At 42.5% G+C, this 17,746-nt stretch overlaps 2 protein-coding genes across 2 annotated transcripts; both read right to left on the bottom strand.

Annotated features, from left to right (window-relative positions):
• Window positions 1-999: 999 nt before the first annotated feature.
• LOC121005666 (predicted GPI-anchored protein 58) lies at window positions 1,000-2,508 on the bottom strand. Its single transcript, XM_040438440.1, has 2 exons — window positions 2,038-2,508; window positions 1,000-1,305 (listed from the first exon to the last, which is right to left on the bottom strand). Exons 1-2 carry the CDS (start codon window positions 2,506-2,508, stop codon window positions 1,000-1,002), a joined length of 777 nt encoding a protein of 258 aa, XP_040294374.1.
• A 3,848-nt stretch (window positions 2,509-6,356) lies between these two features.
• Window positions 6,357-14,434, bottom strand: LOC121004383 (keratin, type I cytoskeletal 15-like). Its single transcript, XM_040436582.1, has 8 exons — window positions 13,785-14,434; window positions 12,120-12,202; window positions 11,883-12,039; window positions 11,611-11,772; window positions 11,396-11,521; window positions 10,938-11,158; window positions 9,894-9,964; window positions 6,357-7,107 (listed from the first exon to the last, which is right to left on the bottom strand). The coding sequence occupies exons 1-8, from the start codon at window positions 14,337-14,339 to the stop codon at window positions 7,013-7,015; spliced, it is 1,470 nt and encodes a 489-aa protein (XP_040292516.1). The 5' UTR covers window positions 14,340-14,434; the 3' UTR covers window positions 6,357-7,012.
• Window positions 14,435-17,746: the final 3,312 nt, after the last annotated feature.

Below are 17,746 nucleotides of genomic sequence, written 5' to 3'. Positions count from 1 at the left end.
GTGTCTCTAAGGTTTGAGGCGCCTTACCTTAGGCAAAAGCTCAGAAGGGGAGGTATGTATCGTCTCCGTGTCTTCTGGCTAGTCACAGGAGGAGGGCAGTACGTTCCCATGGATCTCCTGGAAATGAGACACCTCCGGATGGGAACAATCCGGAACATTTAACAAGCAGGAAGGAGCAGCCTAGGGCTTCTAACGATTCCCGAAGCAGCAGGGGCACCTGTATAACAACCTGGACCTGTCAGGACTTACCATTTGGTCCTACCCTGGGTACCTATGGGTATACTTCACCGGGTGTAGGCCTTTGGTGTACAACGTCCGTATGATGACAGTCCGTATAAGGGGGAGAGAACAAGAGCTGTTAAAAAGGCACACTTTAGGTAAGTTGATACATTTTTTGTTAAGTGCAATGGTTAAGTGCAATCATTTGGAACAGTGCATAAATTCACATTGTGGCACCTGGAACGATAATACACACAATGGGCAGGATATCTTGAACATTACATAACATTTGTAAACTGGCTACAATGGCATAAATTATTAAATAGCATGACAATTAAGTGCAAGCTTTTATGTTGCCAACATTTTATAAAATAGTGCAAATTTTATAAGTGTAAGGGATAGGCTCAACAATAACTTGAGTCCGTATTCCCGGAAGTGCTTAAAGTTGAATCCTCTGGAATCTGATAAAAGTTCCTTTGCAATCCACAGGGCAAAAGAGTCAATTGTAATCCAAAGGGTTAAAATGTCATAAAATAGCAGCAGGCTATCAGGTAACCTGAGAAAGGGGATAAAACGGTTAACTTGGAGTTGAAGGGGTTAAAGTGCTGATGGGGGGGAGTCCTTACTGACATGACCATCTGGATGAGGACAAAACAATGGCAACCTGGAACACAAACGGTTAAAATAGCACAACATGCCAACAGGTCCTCACCCGTCAGGTCCATGGCGTGGCTCCCAGAACAATGTTATCTGTTATATTTTCTTTATGTTGTGGACACCCTACAGGTAGGTGTCTAGCTCCTCGTCACTACTGGAGCTGCTGAACCTCATGAGAGGGACATCTTGCCTCTGCTGGAGGCTTAAGGTGGTATTGACTGTGGTACGCCAGCGACCTCTACCTGTGACAGTAGGTATTGAAAGTACAGCCAGCCTGGAGAATGTAGCCGTAGCTTGCTGCAAACCGGGATCCACAGCCGGTGCAGGAAGGGGAAGAACTTCTGGCTTCAGTGGCTCAGGGAGTGCTGGAACAGTTGACTGGGACTGCTTCCATGGGAGCACATAGGGGGGTATGAAACATGGCTGCACCTTAGGGTTAAAGGTTAGGACTGAATTATTTATCTGTCCTACCCTCAGGGTTGGTGGAGGTGACAAATCTGGAATGAGAGGTGCTGGGGCTGGTTCGGCTTTCTCTTTGAATACCAGCCGGCCATCTGGGGTCTCCTGCAGGCATCTTGTCTTTGCCACAGAGCCTGGATCTTCCTGCCAGGTCTCTGGGGTGATGGCAGGGGAGAGAGGTTTCTGGAGCAGGGTGACTCTAACAGCAAATAGTCCTTGGATGGACCGCATGGGGGTATACTCAACCTGGTCCCCAATGTACAAGTTGTGCCTCTCCTGGGGCAAGTAGTGGCGTTTAACTGACCTGCAGCCCACAAACACTTCTCTGCCTGAATGGTTATCTTGGAGGAAACCCACACTGCGCTCCACGGAAAACCACAGGACGGTTCCGGTACGTCGGGTCAGGACGGGTTCTCCGGACTGGGGGCTGTCAAGGACCTCCTTCACCCACTCTTCTACGGCCGACTTGTATTCCCAAGCCGTCTGGGCAAATGCGGTGATCTCATGGGGTATCTCTGGATTGAGGCTGCTGAGCTGGCTGTAGCTGGTCGGTGGAGTGGAATCCCTGGCCGCCTCCACCGCACCAGTAGGTGGCTGTGGCTTGGTAGGCCTCAGGTTGATTGGCAGTGATGGGGTCTCTGGACATGGCGATAGAGCGGACATGGACCGGGCCTGGGCCTCAGGGAGCGGGGTAGCTCCTACCTGATGTCGTGGCCGGGTGGCCGGTTCCAGTGTCCTCCGCTGGTCCTCTCCGGATTCAGGCGCCACCTGGATCGCGGCCTTCTTCTTTGCTGGAGGGGTGACGTCAGCGACGGCCTCTGCGGGAGCGGGTACAACGTCCACATCCATCCGGACAGGTTCGTCAGCTTCTGCGGGTGCACTGTACACAGCGGAGGGATCCACGGCCTCTTGGTACTCGATTACCAAGTCTGGGACACTGCTGTCAGGAACCGGTACTTCATCGCTCTCCTCAGACATCTCCGGTAGCTCAGGTAAGCTAGATGCAGCAGGGGTCTGCAGCGCAGGGGTATCCACGGCCTCCTGTCGGGCAGCAAGAGCTGAGGGTCCGCGTCTCTGGATTAGCTGGGAGACCCGGATCTCCATAGGCTGTTCTGGGTACACTTCTTCCCCAGCAATGGACATGGCATTCCACCTTGGTCTTGGATAGGCCATCTTCACTGTGCTCCGGCACACGCTGATTGCTAACACTAAAGGAGGGGCACAGAGGGCGAAGTTTTTATCACCTCTGGCCTGATCATAGATAAGTCCATAGAGGGCGTTCTCCAAGTTTCCCACTCCTGAAGGGGCGTATTCGATATCTTCGTGCTTTTCCTGAGGGGGTGTAGTCATATTTTCCCGCTTCTGGGGGGCGTATTCCTCATTTTTGCGCTCCTAGGAGGGCGTTTCTTGATTTCTTTGTCTTTCAGCATGAAGATGCAGCACCATCTTGGAACGAATATGGCGAATCTCCACAATGCCGAATTAACTCTTCAAGTGCCGCAGCGCACGTGCAGCGCTCTCCTTGGCACGGCAATACAAGTAAGACAATCACTTTTTAAGCGGTTTTGGTACAATCTTCAGCCCTGATTGTTATACTGTGCAGCATGCGGTTTTAAGTCCGTTTTTTGGCGCAATTAAATGCGGTTCTGCTGTTTAAGGATGGACACACAATATCAATCCTATCCTGTTCGTGACGCCACTTGATACAACGAGCAGGACACTGGGTCAATGGGGCTGCTATGCAGTGGGTCAGATTTAGGTGGAACTAAGTTCGTGACGCCAGTTGCAGCTTGTGCAGGTACTGTAGAAGGGCCCTTTAAGATGGTATGAGCACACGTACTAGGTTAGGAATGCCAGAGGGGGATATGGTATTGTGTCAACGGTGTCTCCTACCTGAAGTACGGCTGGACTCCTGTATCCTGGCTCACATGCAACAAAATTGAGTGTTGTAAATAGGAGTAAGAAAGCGCCGAACACCGAACCCGAACCCGAACTTTTACTGAAATGTTCGGGTTCGGGTCCGGGGTCCAAAAATCCTAAAGTTCGGTACGAACCCGAACTTTACAGTTCGGGTTCGCTCAACCCTACCCAAGACCCATAAAAAAAATATATATATTTTGAAAGAGCTGTGTGAGGGCTTTATTTTTGCACTATGATTTGTAGTTTTCATTGGCACCATTTTGGAGCATCTTTAGATTTTTTTAAATTCTTTTTTGTGTGGCATATAAGCCAAAAATATGAATTCTAACATTTTTAGAGGTTTTTTTACTATGTCAGGTCATTATGAATTTGGCAATACCAAATAAATGGAAGGGATTTCACATTTTTTTCCCCATCTTAAAGCTTTTTTTTTTTTCTAGATTCCTTTTTATGTAACTTGGGGATTTTTTTTAAAATAAAATTTAAATTTATATTTTTATACTTAAAAGATGAGTTTCACATGCGATTGCTTATATAATACACTGTACTACTTATGTAGTACAGTGTAGTATGCTGTCAGTAGGAAACTGACAGGCAGTCTTTTAGGCCAAACATCTGGTCTCTGGCACTGGCTAATGGGCATAAACAGAAGCAAGACCCCACAGCTGCCACATGGCTGTGGAGTGAGCCCGATCTCTCGGAAACGACTTTCATGCTGCTGTCACTATTGACTGTGGCATCTGGGATCAGAGATTTCGCTGATCCTAGCCATTATAGCAGGTGTCCAGCTGTCACTAAACAAACAGACACCCAGGACACCTATACCAGGCTAAACCTGCATTGCCATAAAAAGGCAATTGTGTTTGTGGCCACCGTAAAATGCGTATAGGCGGTCACTAATTGGCTAAACTGTTGACCATTTAAAGATATGACAATTTTAGATGGCTGCAAAAGCGCAATATTTCAGGGATCGTATTATAGCCATAACACCTAGCCCCTCCCCTATGGTGCTATTGAAGTAAACTTAGATCTCACAATATTCTATGGTGAGCAAAGCGTGGCTTCTTGGAGCCACATGTGGTCTGGTGTTGAAGCTGTAATATGGCTCCTGAAATGTGTCCATACTACAGCTATCTGACACTGGATTAAGAATCCATGCCAGATGGTCTTGTCAATGCACTAATGCAGATTAGATTTTACTTCCTGGCTTGCCATGCCATTTGAATTTTTCTTGAAATACAATCAAGTGTGAACCAGTCCTATAACTTTAGTTTGATCTAAATAGAAGTACAGTGGTCCCTCAAGTTACAATATTAATTGGTTCCAGGACGACCATTGTATGTTGAAACCATAGTAAGTTGAGTAATCTGTTCCAGGGCCCCAAAATGTCATCCAAGATTAGAGAAAATGAAGAATTAAGAAAAATAAGCAGATAACTAAGACAGATAAATCAAGTTCTTGCATATACCAGTCAGGGATAGCTGATAACTAGCAACTAATCCAGCTATTTTACCAGAGAAGTGGCCTTGATTGGTTGGATCTGGGTCTGAGACATTGTATGTTGAGTCTGGTTTCACCTTACGATGGCCCAGAACAGACCATTGTATGTTGAAAATATTGTATCCTGAGGCCATTGTATCTTAAGGGATCTGTCACGACCCATGGTCATGGTCATGACTCTTTGAGTCTGCTTGCAGTTGTCAGCGGTCATTTGGTTGTTCACCGCAGCTGTGAGTGTTTTGCCTCACGTGCGGTTGCCGCTGGCAACATGGTGTTCTTGGCAGTGTAGCAGCCTGAGCTTCTTGCTGGGCTGCTCACTGTCTATGCATGCGGTTGCCTATGGCAATTTGTGTTTATATGTTGCCTCACGTGTGGTTGCCGCTGGCAACATGGTTGGTACTTGGCAGTGTGGCAGTCTGAGCTGTTGCTAGGCAGCCTGCTGTCAAGTGCATGCGGTTACACCTGGTTGGGTGTGTGTGTACGTATGCACTTTGTAGTTCTGTCTATGCACTTTGTATGTCTGTTTGTTGTGCACGAGGTTATGTTTGTATGCACAGTGACATCTCCCTTCACTTGTGGTTGTCCGCGGCAATGTCTGGTGTTATGTGCATGTGGTGGCAGTGTCTCGGCCTGCTGGCTGTTCCACAGGACATGGTTGCCACGCATGCCGTTGCCGGCGGTATCAGGTGAGTGTGTTGGTGTGCGTTTCTCTTTAAGTGGCTGTCTTCCCTTCCCTGGTGTGAGAAGGGTTAATTCCCTTCTGTGTGTGAACACTGGGTGTGTCTGAGTATGGGTGTGGCTACTTTGGGCTATAAAGCCTCAGTTGAGACCTGATGTCTGAGGGGTACTCCAGCCTTGTTTGTAAGCTGGAGGCACCCTCCTGGTTTCTTATACCATCTGCCAGTGAGGGCCACCCTTGTGGTCATAAAACTTATGTTTAGACATGGATCATCTTAGGTTATGTTATGTCTAGTGGTGTCTCTTTATGTTTATTGCAGCGTATGGTTCCTGGGTTCCTGTGTGATGTTTGGTGTGTGCTGTGTCCGTCTATGTTGTTGTGGACTGCAGCACTTGTGCACGGGTTCCAGGCTGTGTGTCTGTGGCAGGTAGGTGTGATACTAGTTTCTACTACCTGCCATTACCATATGTCTGTATATGTTCCCCTTCTCCTTTATAGCTTGGGCAGTGAGACTCCTGTTGCTCCGTGTCAAGGAGGAACAGGTCGTCTCACCCTTCTCCTAGTTCAGGGCCACCCTGAGGGCTAGTAGGAATTACAGGTTCCAGTGTATGAGCCCTCCCACCATCAGGGTCGGCTCATACGGCTAGGAGACAGGGTCAGAATTAGGGATGTGATAGGAGGTGACCAGCTCCCTGATTCTTGTCCTGGCTTAACAGCTATCCTTCAGAGAGACATCGCCCGGCTGAGGGTTTCCCCCATTCTCAGCCGTGACAGGATCACTGTATATGATTGTGGGCACAATTTAACTAAACTCCTCTGACTCCTCTTTTCCCACATTGACAGTTTTATATTACACAAGATAAAATGGATGGATGAGAATACTGGCAAACTGCCCAATAAATACTCTAATCAGAATACTGGATGAAATTCACATAGCAAAGCTTTATTAAAGACTTCAAACAGAATCCTGCCTACCGAAAGAAGTATACATAGCAACGAACCAATCAGCCAAAGAACAGACAATGTGGCATTACATTATGAAGACAGCTGTGGATAAATGAGTGTATCTGTGTTTATATGACATGCTTGGTTTGATAATTTAACTTTGGACAAGGCTGGTTATAAGGGCCTCTTGACTACAAGATTATTTCCAAATGTTCCCCTGCTGGGCACCTTGAGCGATTATTTGTAATCTGGGAATCCTGATAAAGTATTTTTCTGCAGTGCCAGCCAAGGAGAAATGCAGGATTACACAGTGCACATTCAAATGAATACATTCTCTGTGTGATGCAGAAAAGGACAGGTCCTCCAAAGTGAGAGATGCTCTTTGCAATTACTCTACTTTGGTCTATAGATGAGGATCATGAACAGAGGACCCCTCCATTGAGGATTTCATAAAAGGGAGTATGGACATGGATGATAGACAATGCCTTTAAAGTGACTCATGAATCAGATTATATTGGAGGAAACACTTTTTTGGTTCTGAAGCATTCTATTGGTTTCTTGATAGACTTAGAGAACGGAGCATTTCTAGAACTAGAACTCGGAAGTATTGCTAGCGTGGGAGCGGAAAGCCATTTACATTTTGTGTCCAGATTGGTGGTATTGGTCACGTGTGCTGATCACTCGCCCATCAGCATCCTCAGTCCGGATTCTCACATGGGGGGAACCTCCTGCATTGAATAAAATACACAGTATTTCAGTTAATGGGTTTTACTTCTGTACAGAAAAGCAGCCTAATTTTATGTGATTATTTATCACCAAGCTGCAAAAATATAATTAGAAGAATATTAGAACTTAGATCTATGGAGATGAAAATAGCAATAGAGCAGCATAGAAAATCGCAAACATATAAAAGTACAGTATGGCCCTATGAACTTGTATTATGGTTCTCTACAACTTAGAGCTTGTACGGAGCCATAATATGGCCATATGCCTATTAACATTCCCCTGCACAGAAGAAATCTTCACAAAGTCTATATTAGGACTATTTTCCCTTGGAACCTTATGCAATGACTCATGCACAAAGAACCTGTAATGTAAAACATGTTGTTCCTATGGCTCCATACTTTGAGGCTTTTACACTCTGTTATCACTGCTTTTACACTCCATATATCACTGTACTAGAGACTAGTGATGAGCGGCATAGGCAATATTCATTTTCGTGATATTTCACTAATTTTTTGCAAAATATTCGCAATAAATTCGCGAATTCTAGAATTCACGATCTCCAGTCATTATTTTCATCATTGCGCAAATTGGCACTAATGATGTGACTATTTTTGCGCAATACATGCAACTTCCCATTATATCACGTCTGAGTAGATATTACTAGTGATGAGCGGCAGGGGCTAAATTTGAATTTGCGATACTTCACAAATATTTTGGCGAATATTCGTCCTATATTTGCGAATTTGAGATTATTTTCTTGATTGCGAAAACTCGTCAATGTAATATTCGTGTAATGCGTGCGAAATTCATGCATGGGTTACTTTTGCTACATTTTCCAAGCTGCTAGAAGTTTCCTGAGACTGGAGAAAATGGTTGGCACGGCAGAACATTAAAAATGGCTTTATATGCAGTTAGAGTGCTCCAATATATTTGCAATTGCGCTAATCAGCACTAATGATGCAAATATATTGGCGCAATACGTGAAACTTCACATTTTAGCAGGTCTGCATGTATGTATGGACAGCAGAACCTATCAAACTACCTAACACCCTGCACTGTAACAGCTACACTATATCAGGATATAACCTACACTGACTACCTCCCACTAACTATCTGTATTATATATATAAGCTATCTATCTATTTAATGTAGTGTGGAAAGCACAGAGCACAGCAATGACACTGCTGTCTCTCTCAGAACCTAAAAAAAACTGTACAAAATGGCTGCTGGGGAGGTTCTTATATAGTAAGGGTTAGGCAACTTTCCTATTGGTTGCTAGGGATCAGGCAAAGACATTGCAGCCTTCTCATTGGCCCACAAGCAAGAAGGGAGGTTACGGATGACAAAAAAATCAAGAATATTCGAAATTACAAATATATATCACTATATTCTAAATATTCGCGAATTCTCGAAGTGCCGATATTCGCGATTCGAATATTCACACCCAACACTAGATATTACTGATTGATGCACGTATTGTTGTGACATCACAGCACTATGTCTGTAGCATGTATGGACAGCAGAGAAACAGTAATTCCTATCACACTACCTAACACCCTGCACTGGAACCTATCAGCTACACTATATCAGGATATAACCTACACTGACTATCTCCCACTAACTATCTGTATTATATATATGAGCTAACTAACTATCTAATGTAATTGAATAAGGATCCAGATGAGTCAGCAAAGCACAGAGCACAGCAATGGCACTGCTCTCTCTCTCTCTCTCAGAAATGCAAAAAAACTGCAGAAAATGGCTGCTGGGGAGTTTCTTATATAGTAAGGGATAGGCAAATTTCCTATTGGTTGCTGCTAGGGATGTTGCTAAGCTCTGACAAAGATATTGCAGGCTTCTCATTGGCCCACAAGCAAGAAGCAGTAGTACTGATGAAAAAAAAAACTAGAATATTCGCGATTGCGAATATATAGCACTATATTCTAGATTTTCGTGAATTCTCAAAGTGCCGATATTCGCGATAAAAATTAGCGATTAGAATATTCAACACTACTAGAGAGATATTCTTCCCTAGAAGAAATGGAACATTGTACAACTCTGGATGAAATGAGAGGAGATAAACTATGGCCGCATAGACTTTTATGGGCGTTATATTACAGTTCTATACAACTTGGAGCTGGAGGAGAGCGGTGTAGGTTTCAGTCAAGACACCTAATGCCTTCTATGTCTGGATTTTAAACTGCCACAGCTTGGGAATTTAGGGCCATGCTGATCCATGAATGTGGTTATGTGGTGGTGTGATAACATTGTGAAACTCACATTTTCAGACATCAGCTTCTTATTTTATTACTGCAAGTATTCTTCAGGTGTGACCTCTATTGATGTTCTACTAAACCCAGTCCCTCCTACATATAAACATCACATTTTTCATAGACAGCTGTCCAAATACACATCTTCAAGGTTGATTGCAAGTAAATGTGGGAAAACGCTCCATGGCAGAGACACTTGATCTACTACATGATTTTGAGGGTAATCACCAGGAGGTTTGTCATCCGAAGACAGCACCACAAACTCACATATGGGCCTTGTTTAAGATGGCTGAAACTCAGACTCTGACGTACCCATTAAGTCAACCAAAATTTGATCACAAATGGATATTCTATGGTCATCTGGGTTTGGTCTCATAGAAGTGGGTGGCATAGGTCCTAAAGGCAGCTAAAATGTGGTCATCTTATGGTAATCTGAAACATGCCTAGATTCTGTGTCTTTACTACATTCTGGGTCTTATAGGTCTCCCCACTATAAATCCATGGTAGAAAAGTCATACCTTGTCTGTCTAAATGGGAACCCGATGATGAATAATTAGAGGAGGAAGAGGAGGAGGAGCCTTTAGAAATTCTGTAAGAAAGAAAACATAAGTTAGTTATGCTACTGAATGATATTCTATTAATACATGACACTATTAGTATGTATTTTTAAATTACTGTGTGATTTCCTTGGCAACAATCACTACTGGGTTCTTGGGTTGAAAGAGGTTCTACATAATTAGTAAAACATAGACGCCTTCTTCCAGTGATGCTGTTTAGAAGAGAGAAGCCATTTTTTCTAATTCTGTACAACCCTTTAATTATAACTAATCAGGGTATTTCTGTGTAGATTCAGTCTATTCCACAGGGGTATCTATCTGAATTGGCCCTTGGTATTTAGATACAGAGCTAGGGGCACAGAAACAAATATGGCATATTCATGTTCACTGGTAGGTTGAACATGGTTAAAATTGGGGTAATGTGAACTATGCAAATGGAAAGTGGCCCATATACCATGAAGTCAGAACTAGAACTGCTCTTTGAAAGTAGCCCATAATCCACCTGATAATACAACCCTCTGCATCCGTTATGAACGGATCCGGTTGTATTATCTTTAACATATCCAAGGCTATGAACTCCATTAAAAGTCAATAGGGGACGGATCCGTTTTCTATTGTGTCAGATTGTGTCAGAGAAAACGGATCCATACCCATTGACTTGTATTGGGGTTCATGACGAATCCGTCTTGCTCCGCATCCCAGGACGGAAAGCAAACCGAAGCATGTTGCGGTTTTCTCTCCAGTCTGGGAACGCAACTAAACGGAGCGGAATGCATTTTGTAGTATTCCATTCTGTTCAGTTCAGTTTTGTCCTTATTGACAATGAATGGGAACAAAACGGAAGCGTTTTTTTCCGGTATCGAGCCCCTATGACGGAACTCAATCCCGGAAAACTTAACGCTAGTGTGAAAGTAGCCTTAGATAGTGAGTAGGATCCTTGCCCTGTTCCTAAAATGATATGTGGACTTTAGTCCAAATCTGTACATAGGTTACTATTCAACATACTGGGCTCCTTCGTTATCCAGAAGAGAACGATAAGTGCCGATCTCTTTCTCTAGACGAGTCTTAACATCCAAAAGATTGTTGTACTCTTGTCTTTGGTTCTCAATTTCACAGCGGAGACTTGTTAACTCTAACTCCACTTTCTGAATGAGTTCCTGGAGATGTGCCAGTTGCATGCAGTACCGTCCCTCCGTCTCTGCCAAAGTACCTTCCAAAGAGCCTTTCTGCAAAGAAATTATTCTTAGGATTTATGAAATATGAATAATATATAATAACTATCAAAGTTTTGAATCAATGTGCTTGCAATATAGTTGTGGCATGGTCTTCAACCACTAGTTACGTCAAGGCATCATCATGTTTTGGCTGGTGGAGCCAAATTAACAAAAGTTTGAGATGCCAAGGTCTAAATGTATGGAATTAATCACATAGAAAGTAGGTAAACTGTTAGGAGAGTCACTTACCATACTCATCTGGGCCTGGAGTTCAATCTCAAGACCCTGGAAAGTACGCCTTAACTCTGTGACTTGAGTTGAAGTTGTCTGGATTTCCTTGGAGTCAGTGGTCATCTGATGTCTTATTTCCTCAGTCTGAAGTATAATGATATTATTTATGTAGATTAATTACTGTAAACATATAATCTACATATGATACATTTTTTATAATGTTCACAACTCACCTTATTTTGATACCAAGCTTCAATTTCCTTATGTTTCTCGGAACTAAGTAACTCATATTCTTGTCTAACTTTATCAAGCATTGCATGCAAGTCAATTCCTGGAGCTGCCTTCATATCCACATTGACAGTACCTTGGGCCTGTCCCCTCAAAGCCTTCATTTCCTGAACAATCAGAAAATCATATGAGCTGTAGGTTACACAGTGCCTCCTAGTGATTGGAACGTACTATAATTTCATCTCATTCAGTATAATTCAATATGATATTATTCTACCTCCTCATGATTCTTCTTCAGAAACTCCAGTTCAGCTTTCAAATGTTCCAACTCAGCCTCAAGATCACTTCTTGAATGCTTCATCTCATCAAAAAGCTTCCTCATGCCATTGATATCCGATTCCACTGATTGACGCATGAACAGCTCATTTTCATACCTGTCAGGGTATCAATTATTATTCATTGCAGTCTTTGGGCATCAAAAATGAATAAATTGGTACCAGTATATCCATCTTACTTAAGCTTAAAGTCATCAGCTGCCAGTCGAGCATTGTCAATATCAAGAACCACACGGCAATTGTTGATAGTAGTATCTTGGATCTCAATTTCAAAACAAAAAGTTCAAATGAGGCTTACTTTATTTCATAAGCAAAACACAGATTTTTTTTCCCGACAGACATCAGTAATAAACATAGTATCATTGAAGTTCATTATGAGTGACATATATTTAGAAAAAGATATTTGAACTAGTGTTCAACAATTGACCTTACAACTCAAGGTCCATGGGATTCATACATACAACAACTCAAAGGTTTGTAGCACACATGTAGTTTATTTGCATGTGTTTGCCAGGTATATTATTAATCTATTGCAAGTCAATGCAATCATCCTAGAATTGTCTGTGTTATGAGTAGGAGGAAAAGATTTATTTCAGAAGATCCTGAGTAAGAAGTACGATACTGCCCTCTTTCGCTCATCTAGTTATCCACATGTTAGATTGTAAAATATTACTTAATTTGTATTGAGAGCAATGATAGATTATGGATGGCTAGATAGATAGATAGATAGATAGATAGATAGATAGATAGATAGATAGATACATGAAGGGCTAACAAACATATTTTCTGATCATAAAATGATTGGACTTTTTTGTGACCATCTGATATTTTCTAATCCAGTGTTTAGATAACCCCAGTGATGCAAAATTGAAAGCTATGGACACCTTTGGGGATCATTTTTTTAAATTATTTCATGTTACTTATTTTGAGCTAAGCAGGCTCTCTTTTTCACACTGAATTTAGCATGGAGCTGTTCGGATTGATGGATCTGTCGCCCTTATCGCTGAACTCCTAACAGCTCGTAAAAAGTCATTATCAATTCGTATTAGGCTACTTTCACACTAGCGTTCGGAGCGGATCCGTCTGATGTTTCATCAGACGGATCCGCTCCGATAATGCAGACGTTCGCATCCGTTCAGAACGGATCCGTCTGCATTAAAACTTAGAAAATTTTCTAAGTATGAAAGTAGCCTGAGCGGATCCGTTCAGACTTTGCATTGTAAGTCAATGGGGAACGGATCCGCTTGAAGATTGAGCCATTTGGTGTCTTCTTCAAGCGGATCCGTCCCCATTGACTTACATTGTAAGTCTGGACGGATCCGCTCGCCTCCGCACAGCCAGGCGGACACCCGAACGCTGCAAGCAGCGTTCAGGTGTCCGCTCACTGAGCGGAGCGGAGGCTGAGCGCTGGCAGGCGGATGCATTCTCAATTCCCCCAAAGGTGTCCATAGCATTTAAAGGAATTTTGCATGGATGCATAGTAGATATAAAAATAGAGAGATAGATAGATAGATAGATAGATAGATAGATAGATAGATAGATAGATAGAAACAGTCTCCATTGACTTGCAGCAATTACAGTATCCAACATTTAAAATGATATAGAAATCTCCAAATGTATGGATTTTTATGGCCACCTGATAATCCAAATAATCCAATATGATTCAGATAGACAGAGATAGATAGATAGACAGACAGACATAGATAGATAGACAGATAGATAGACCCCTGTTGAAACTGTCCTTGTATCTGTTTAAAATAACTCAAAATCAAAACATATTTATACCTCATAAGTTGAATAGCCAAAATCATTACTTTTCTTTATCTTTTTGTAGCATCTCTCACCTTTTTCTGTAGTTCTTCAATTTTTTTATAGTAATGGCTATAGTCTTTGTCTGGTTTAGGACCATGACTTTCATACCACTGATGTATTCTTCTCTCAAGTTCAGCATTGGCCTCCTCCAAAGATCGCACTTTTTCAAGATATACAGCCAAACGATCGTTCAAGTTCTGCATAGTGAGCTTCTCACTGGGACCGACTAAGCCTTGGTCTCCCCAAGATCCAGAGCTTACTCCTTGACCAACTCCAAATCCCAAACCTTCAAAACCTGCTCCTCCACCATAGCCATAGCTACCACCTAAACCAGAACCAACCCCAAATCCAGAACCACCACTAAAACCAGAACCACCAAATCCACAACCAGTGCCAATGCCAGATCCACGGCTAAAACCAGATCCAGCCATATGTCCACCACCAAAACCAGTGCTCATGCTTCCCACATAGCTTCCTGAAGTTCTGCCACCACCAAAGTGTCCACCAGAGCTTTGGATTCCCGAAGATACTCTAATGCTTGACCCTGAACTCCCACGACAAGAACCAGAACTCTGCTTAACACTCATGGTGATGAAGAATAATTCTACAACAATATGCTACAAAGAATATTCCACAGCTGGATCTGAGACAGGACCACAGATGTATGTATTGGTGGAGTCATTCCTTTTATACCAGTTATTCTTTGGGTGTTGGGTGTCACCATTTAATTGGAGTTGTTATGCAACCATTTTTTTTTAGCACATTTATTTCCCCAGTTGATGGACATTCATTATCTACATAGCATCTGGGTGTTATTATATTTTTTCACAAGGAGTATAGCAGAAAGCAAAAATGCATGTTCATCTGTTCCTCCTGGATGTCAGCCTAATGCAATTAAATCAATAACAAGAATGGTTTCGCCAGACAACTAATAATCTATCTGGGAATCTGAATAGAGCCGTTTTGAAATTTCCTACATGATAAGTACCAGCAAATTTAAAAACTATAATAACTAAGCAACAAATATAGTTTAAAGGGATAGAGCCCCTTGTTTTAGTTGTTTTTAGAATTTTTTAGAGCAAAAGTTCAATATTTTAGTATTTTGTTTCTGTTACATATTAATTTTGGTGGCACATAATCAAATTTTGCATTATGTTACACAGAATATACTTCTGTCATGCCATACATTGTTGTCCCACTTTAAGGCACTGTCATAATTGCAGTGGATTTTAGGGCATGCTGTAGATTTTCAATTGCTGGATCTTCAAATACCCTATGAGATTCATTTTTCTATGATTTTATCCAATGCAATGAAGAGATTTGCTGCAGGTTTTTAGGCATCATCCACTGTAAAAAGTTTTTTATGACACAGATGGGGCACAATTTCTTTCCAAATTTTGAAAAAATGCTATCCTGTGTCACAAAGTAGCACTGAGTTTTCAAAAAATATTTGACATATCATAGAGACATAGCAATAGTTTTGATCTGAGTGCTAAGACCCCCACCGATTCCTAGAGATAGGAGAAAGAAGCACCTGCATGTCATTCTCTCTCTTCCTGGCTGCAGAGGATGGAATAGAGATGGGCCCATAGACTTCTCCTGAGCCCATCTCCTGCAGTGAGGAGAGAGAACACGCCATGCAAGAGCTTCTCTCTCCACGTTCTAGGGATCAGTGGGGATCTCAGCACTCAGACCCCTACCGATCAAAACTTTTTGATATGTCTCTTTGACATATTGAAAATTTTGAAAACTCATAGACCTTTCAAATACATAATAACCTTTTGTTACATTTGGGATACAGAATACACTAAATATTGTTGTAATAATTCACATATGTATGGACTCACATATTGCAAATTATTTCATTCTTGATTATTTTTGTAATAAAATATTCTAAAACAAAAATTCTCACTGTACGGTTTGTATCTTTCTATTGGTGCTAGATCCTTATAATGCAAGTTTGCCCAGGATGTTCATAGTTGAAAAGGGCTGCACAGGCTTAGCAAAAAATGGATGCTTTCTGACTAAAACAGTGTCACACCTGCCCATGGGTTTGTCTGGTATTGCAGATTATCTTAACTGAAGTGGATGGGGCCAGGTGAACTTGTGTAGAGATGTATGGTGCTGTTTTGAGGGAAAGAAGCAGCCATGTTTTTCAAATCCTGGAAACCTCTTTAGGACAACATCATGGTGTTTGGGTGGTGGGTGGTTTAAAAAAAAAAAGCCTCTGTGGAGGTAGAAAACAGCAATATCTTGGCAGATTCCAACTATGCACAGAGGCTCCATTGTGGCATCACTCAAGAAAGAAAGTATCAATTTACTCTAATACAGTATAAACAATAGTATCATTATTACACACCAACAGAAGAGCTGATTGTGCCAGAACCCACATGTAAGAATAATACACCTTGCAAGATGAGATTTTATAATTAGGCTAGCAGAAGGACCCGGCTTTGCACGGGTATATTTCCTCTATTTCACTTAATGTTTCTGTGTGTCATTAAAAGATATTGACAGTATCCTCCATAACTCCATAGCCCCCCACCCCTTAACACTGACCCCCCACAGTGCCCAGCCTTTCTAAAATGGGACCTCCACAGCAGCTGCTCCTTTAATAGTAGCCCCTGCCCCCTTAACAGTGACCTCCACAGTGCCCGCCCCATCAACAGTGACTTCCACAGCGGCCTACCCCTTTAATAGTGGCCCCTGCCCCCTTAACAGTGAACTCCACAGTTTCTGCCCCTTTAACAGTGACTTCCACAGCAGCCTTCCCCTTTAATAGTGGCCCCTGCCCCATTAACAGTGACCTCCACAGTAGCTGCCCCTTTAAAAATGGCCTCTGCCAACTTAACAGTGTCCTCCAAAGTGCCCTGCCCCTTTAATAGTGGCCCCTGCCCCCTTAACAGTGACCTCCACATCGCCCTGCCCCATTAGGCTAGGGCTACATGACAACATGTGTCGCACGACATTTTGTCGTACCAATGTTGCGCAACAATTTTTATAATGATAGGCTATGGTGTCGCACTGCAACATGCTGCAACTGCGACACAACAGTCGCAAAAAATCCATCCAAGATGGATGCATGAGGCAGTGTAGTTGTGCCCTATGTGTCGTGCAGCCCTAGCCTAAAGCTGACCTACAGCAGCTGTGTGTATGTGGAGACTAAGGGCCTGCGAGCTTCTATTGGCTGATAAGGGACATGTGACATGTGTATGGCAGTTGGGATATGAAGAGAAAGACTTGCAGGTTTGTATTAGCTAATGCAGGTCATTTTTGGGGAATATCTCAGGAATGGTACGTCCTAGAGATCTGTGACCCCACAAGATTACTTTCCAGGTAGCAAGGGATGTGTATACCAAGTTTCGTTGAAATCGGTGGTTGCGTTTTTGAGTGATGGCGTAACATACACACACCCACATACATACACATATATACATCCTCCTTTATATATATAGTTTTTAAACATAGTGCTAGGATATATATCAAGTGGTTATACTATAATATTATACTATAATGTGGAACATAACTTGCCCCATTTATTGGTGCCCTCCATTATAGCAAAGATTTTACAAAAAATGAATATCAAGAAACACATAGGGGGTCATTTACTAACAGAAATACGTTTATATTAGGCACATTTCTGCCGCAGTCCATGACGCTCACGCCAGGTCTTAAACAGTAGGCATGATGTGGGCCGGGAAAGGGGATGGGTAGGCAGGCCCATCTCATTCATCATTTTCTACGCCTGTTTTAGGCACCAAGGATGCTGGCATCGATTTAGAAGCGGCGGTGGATCCATCGAAGTTATGTAGAGGCTAGCGCCTCTACATAACTTTGGCGGATCCTGCGCAGGATCTTGTTAAGACCGGCGTCTAAAATGTCGGTCTTAATAAATGACTCCCATAGTTTTTCATTTTTCAGTTTCTTGAGGGGATTTCCCAGAATTTTAATATTGTTGGCCTATCCTCAGGGCAGGATACTTCCGATACCTCAA

This window comes from Bufo bufo, chromosome 6 (genome assembly GCF_905171765.1).
Source record: "Bufo bufo chromosome 6, aBufBuf1.1, whole genome shotgun sequence".
Lineage (NCBI taxonomy): Eukaryota > Metazoa > Chordata > Amphibia > Anura > Bufonidae > Bufo > Bufo bufo.
The sequence above is the reverse complement of the archived record's forward strand: the minus strand, read 5'-3'. Positions and strand labels throughout refer to the sequence as shown.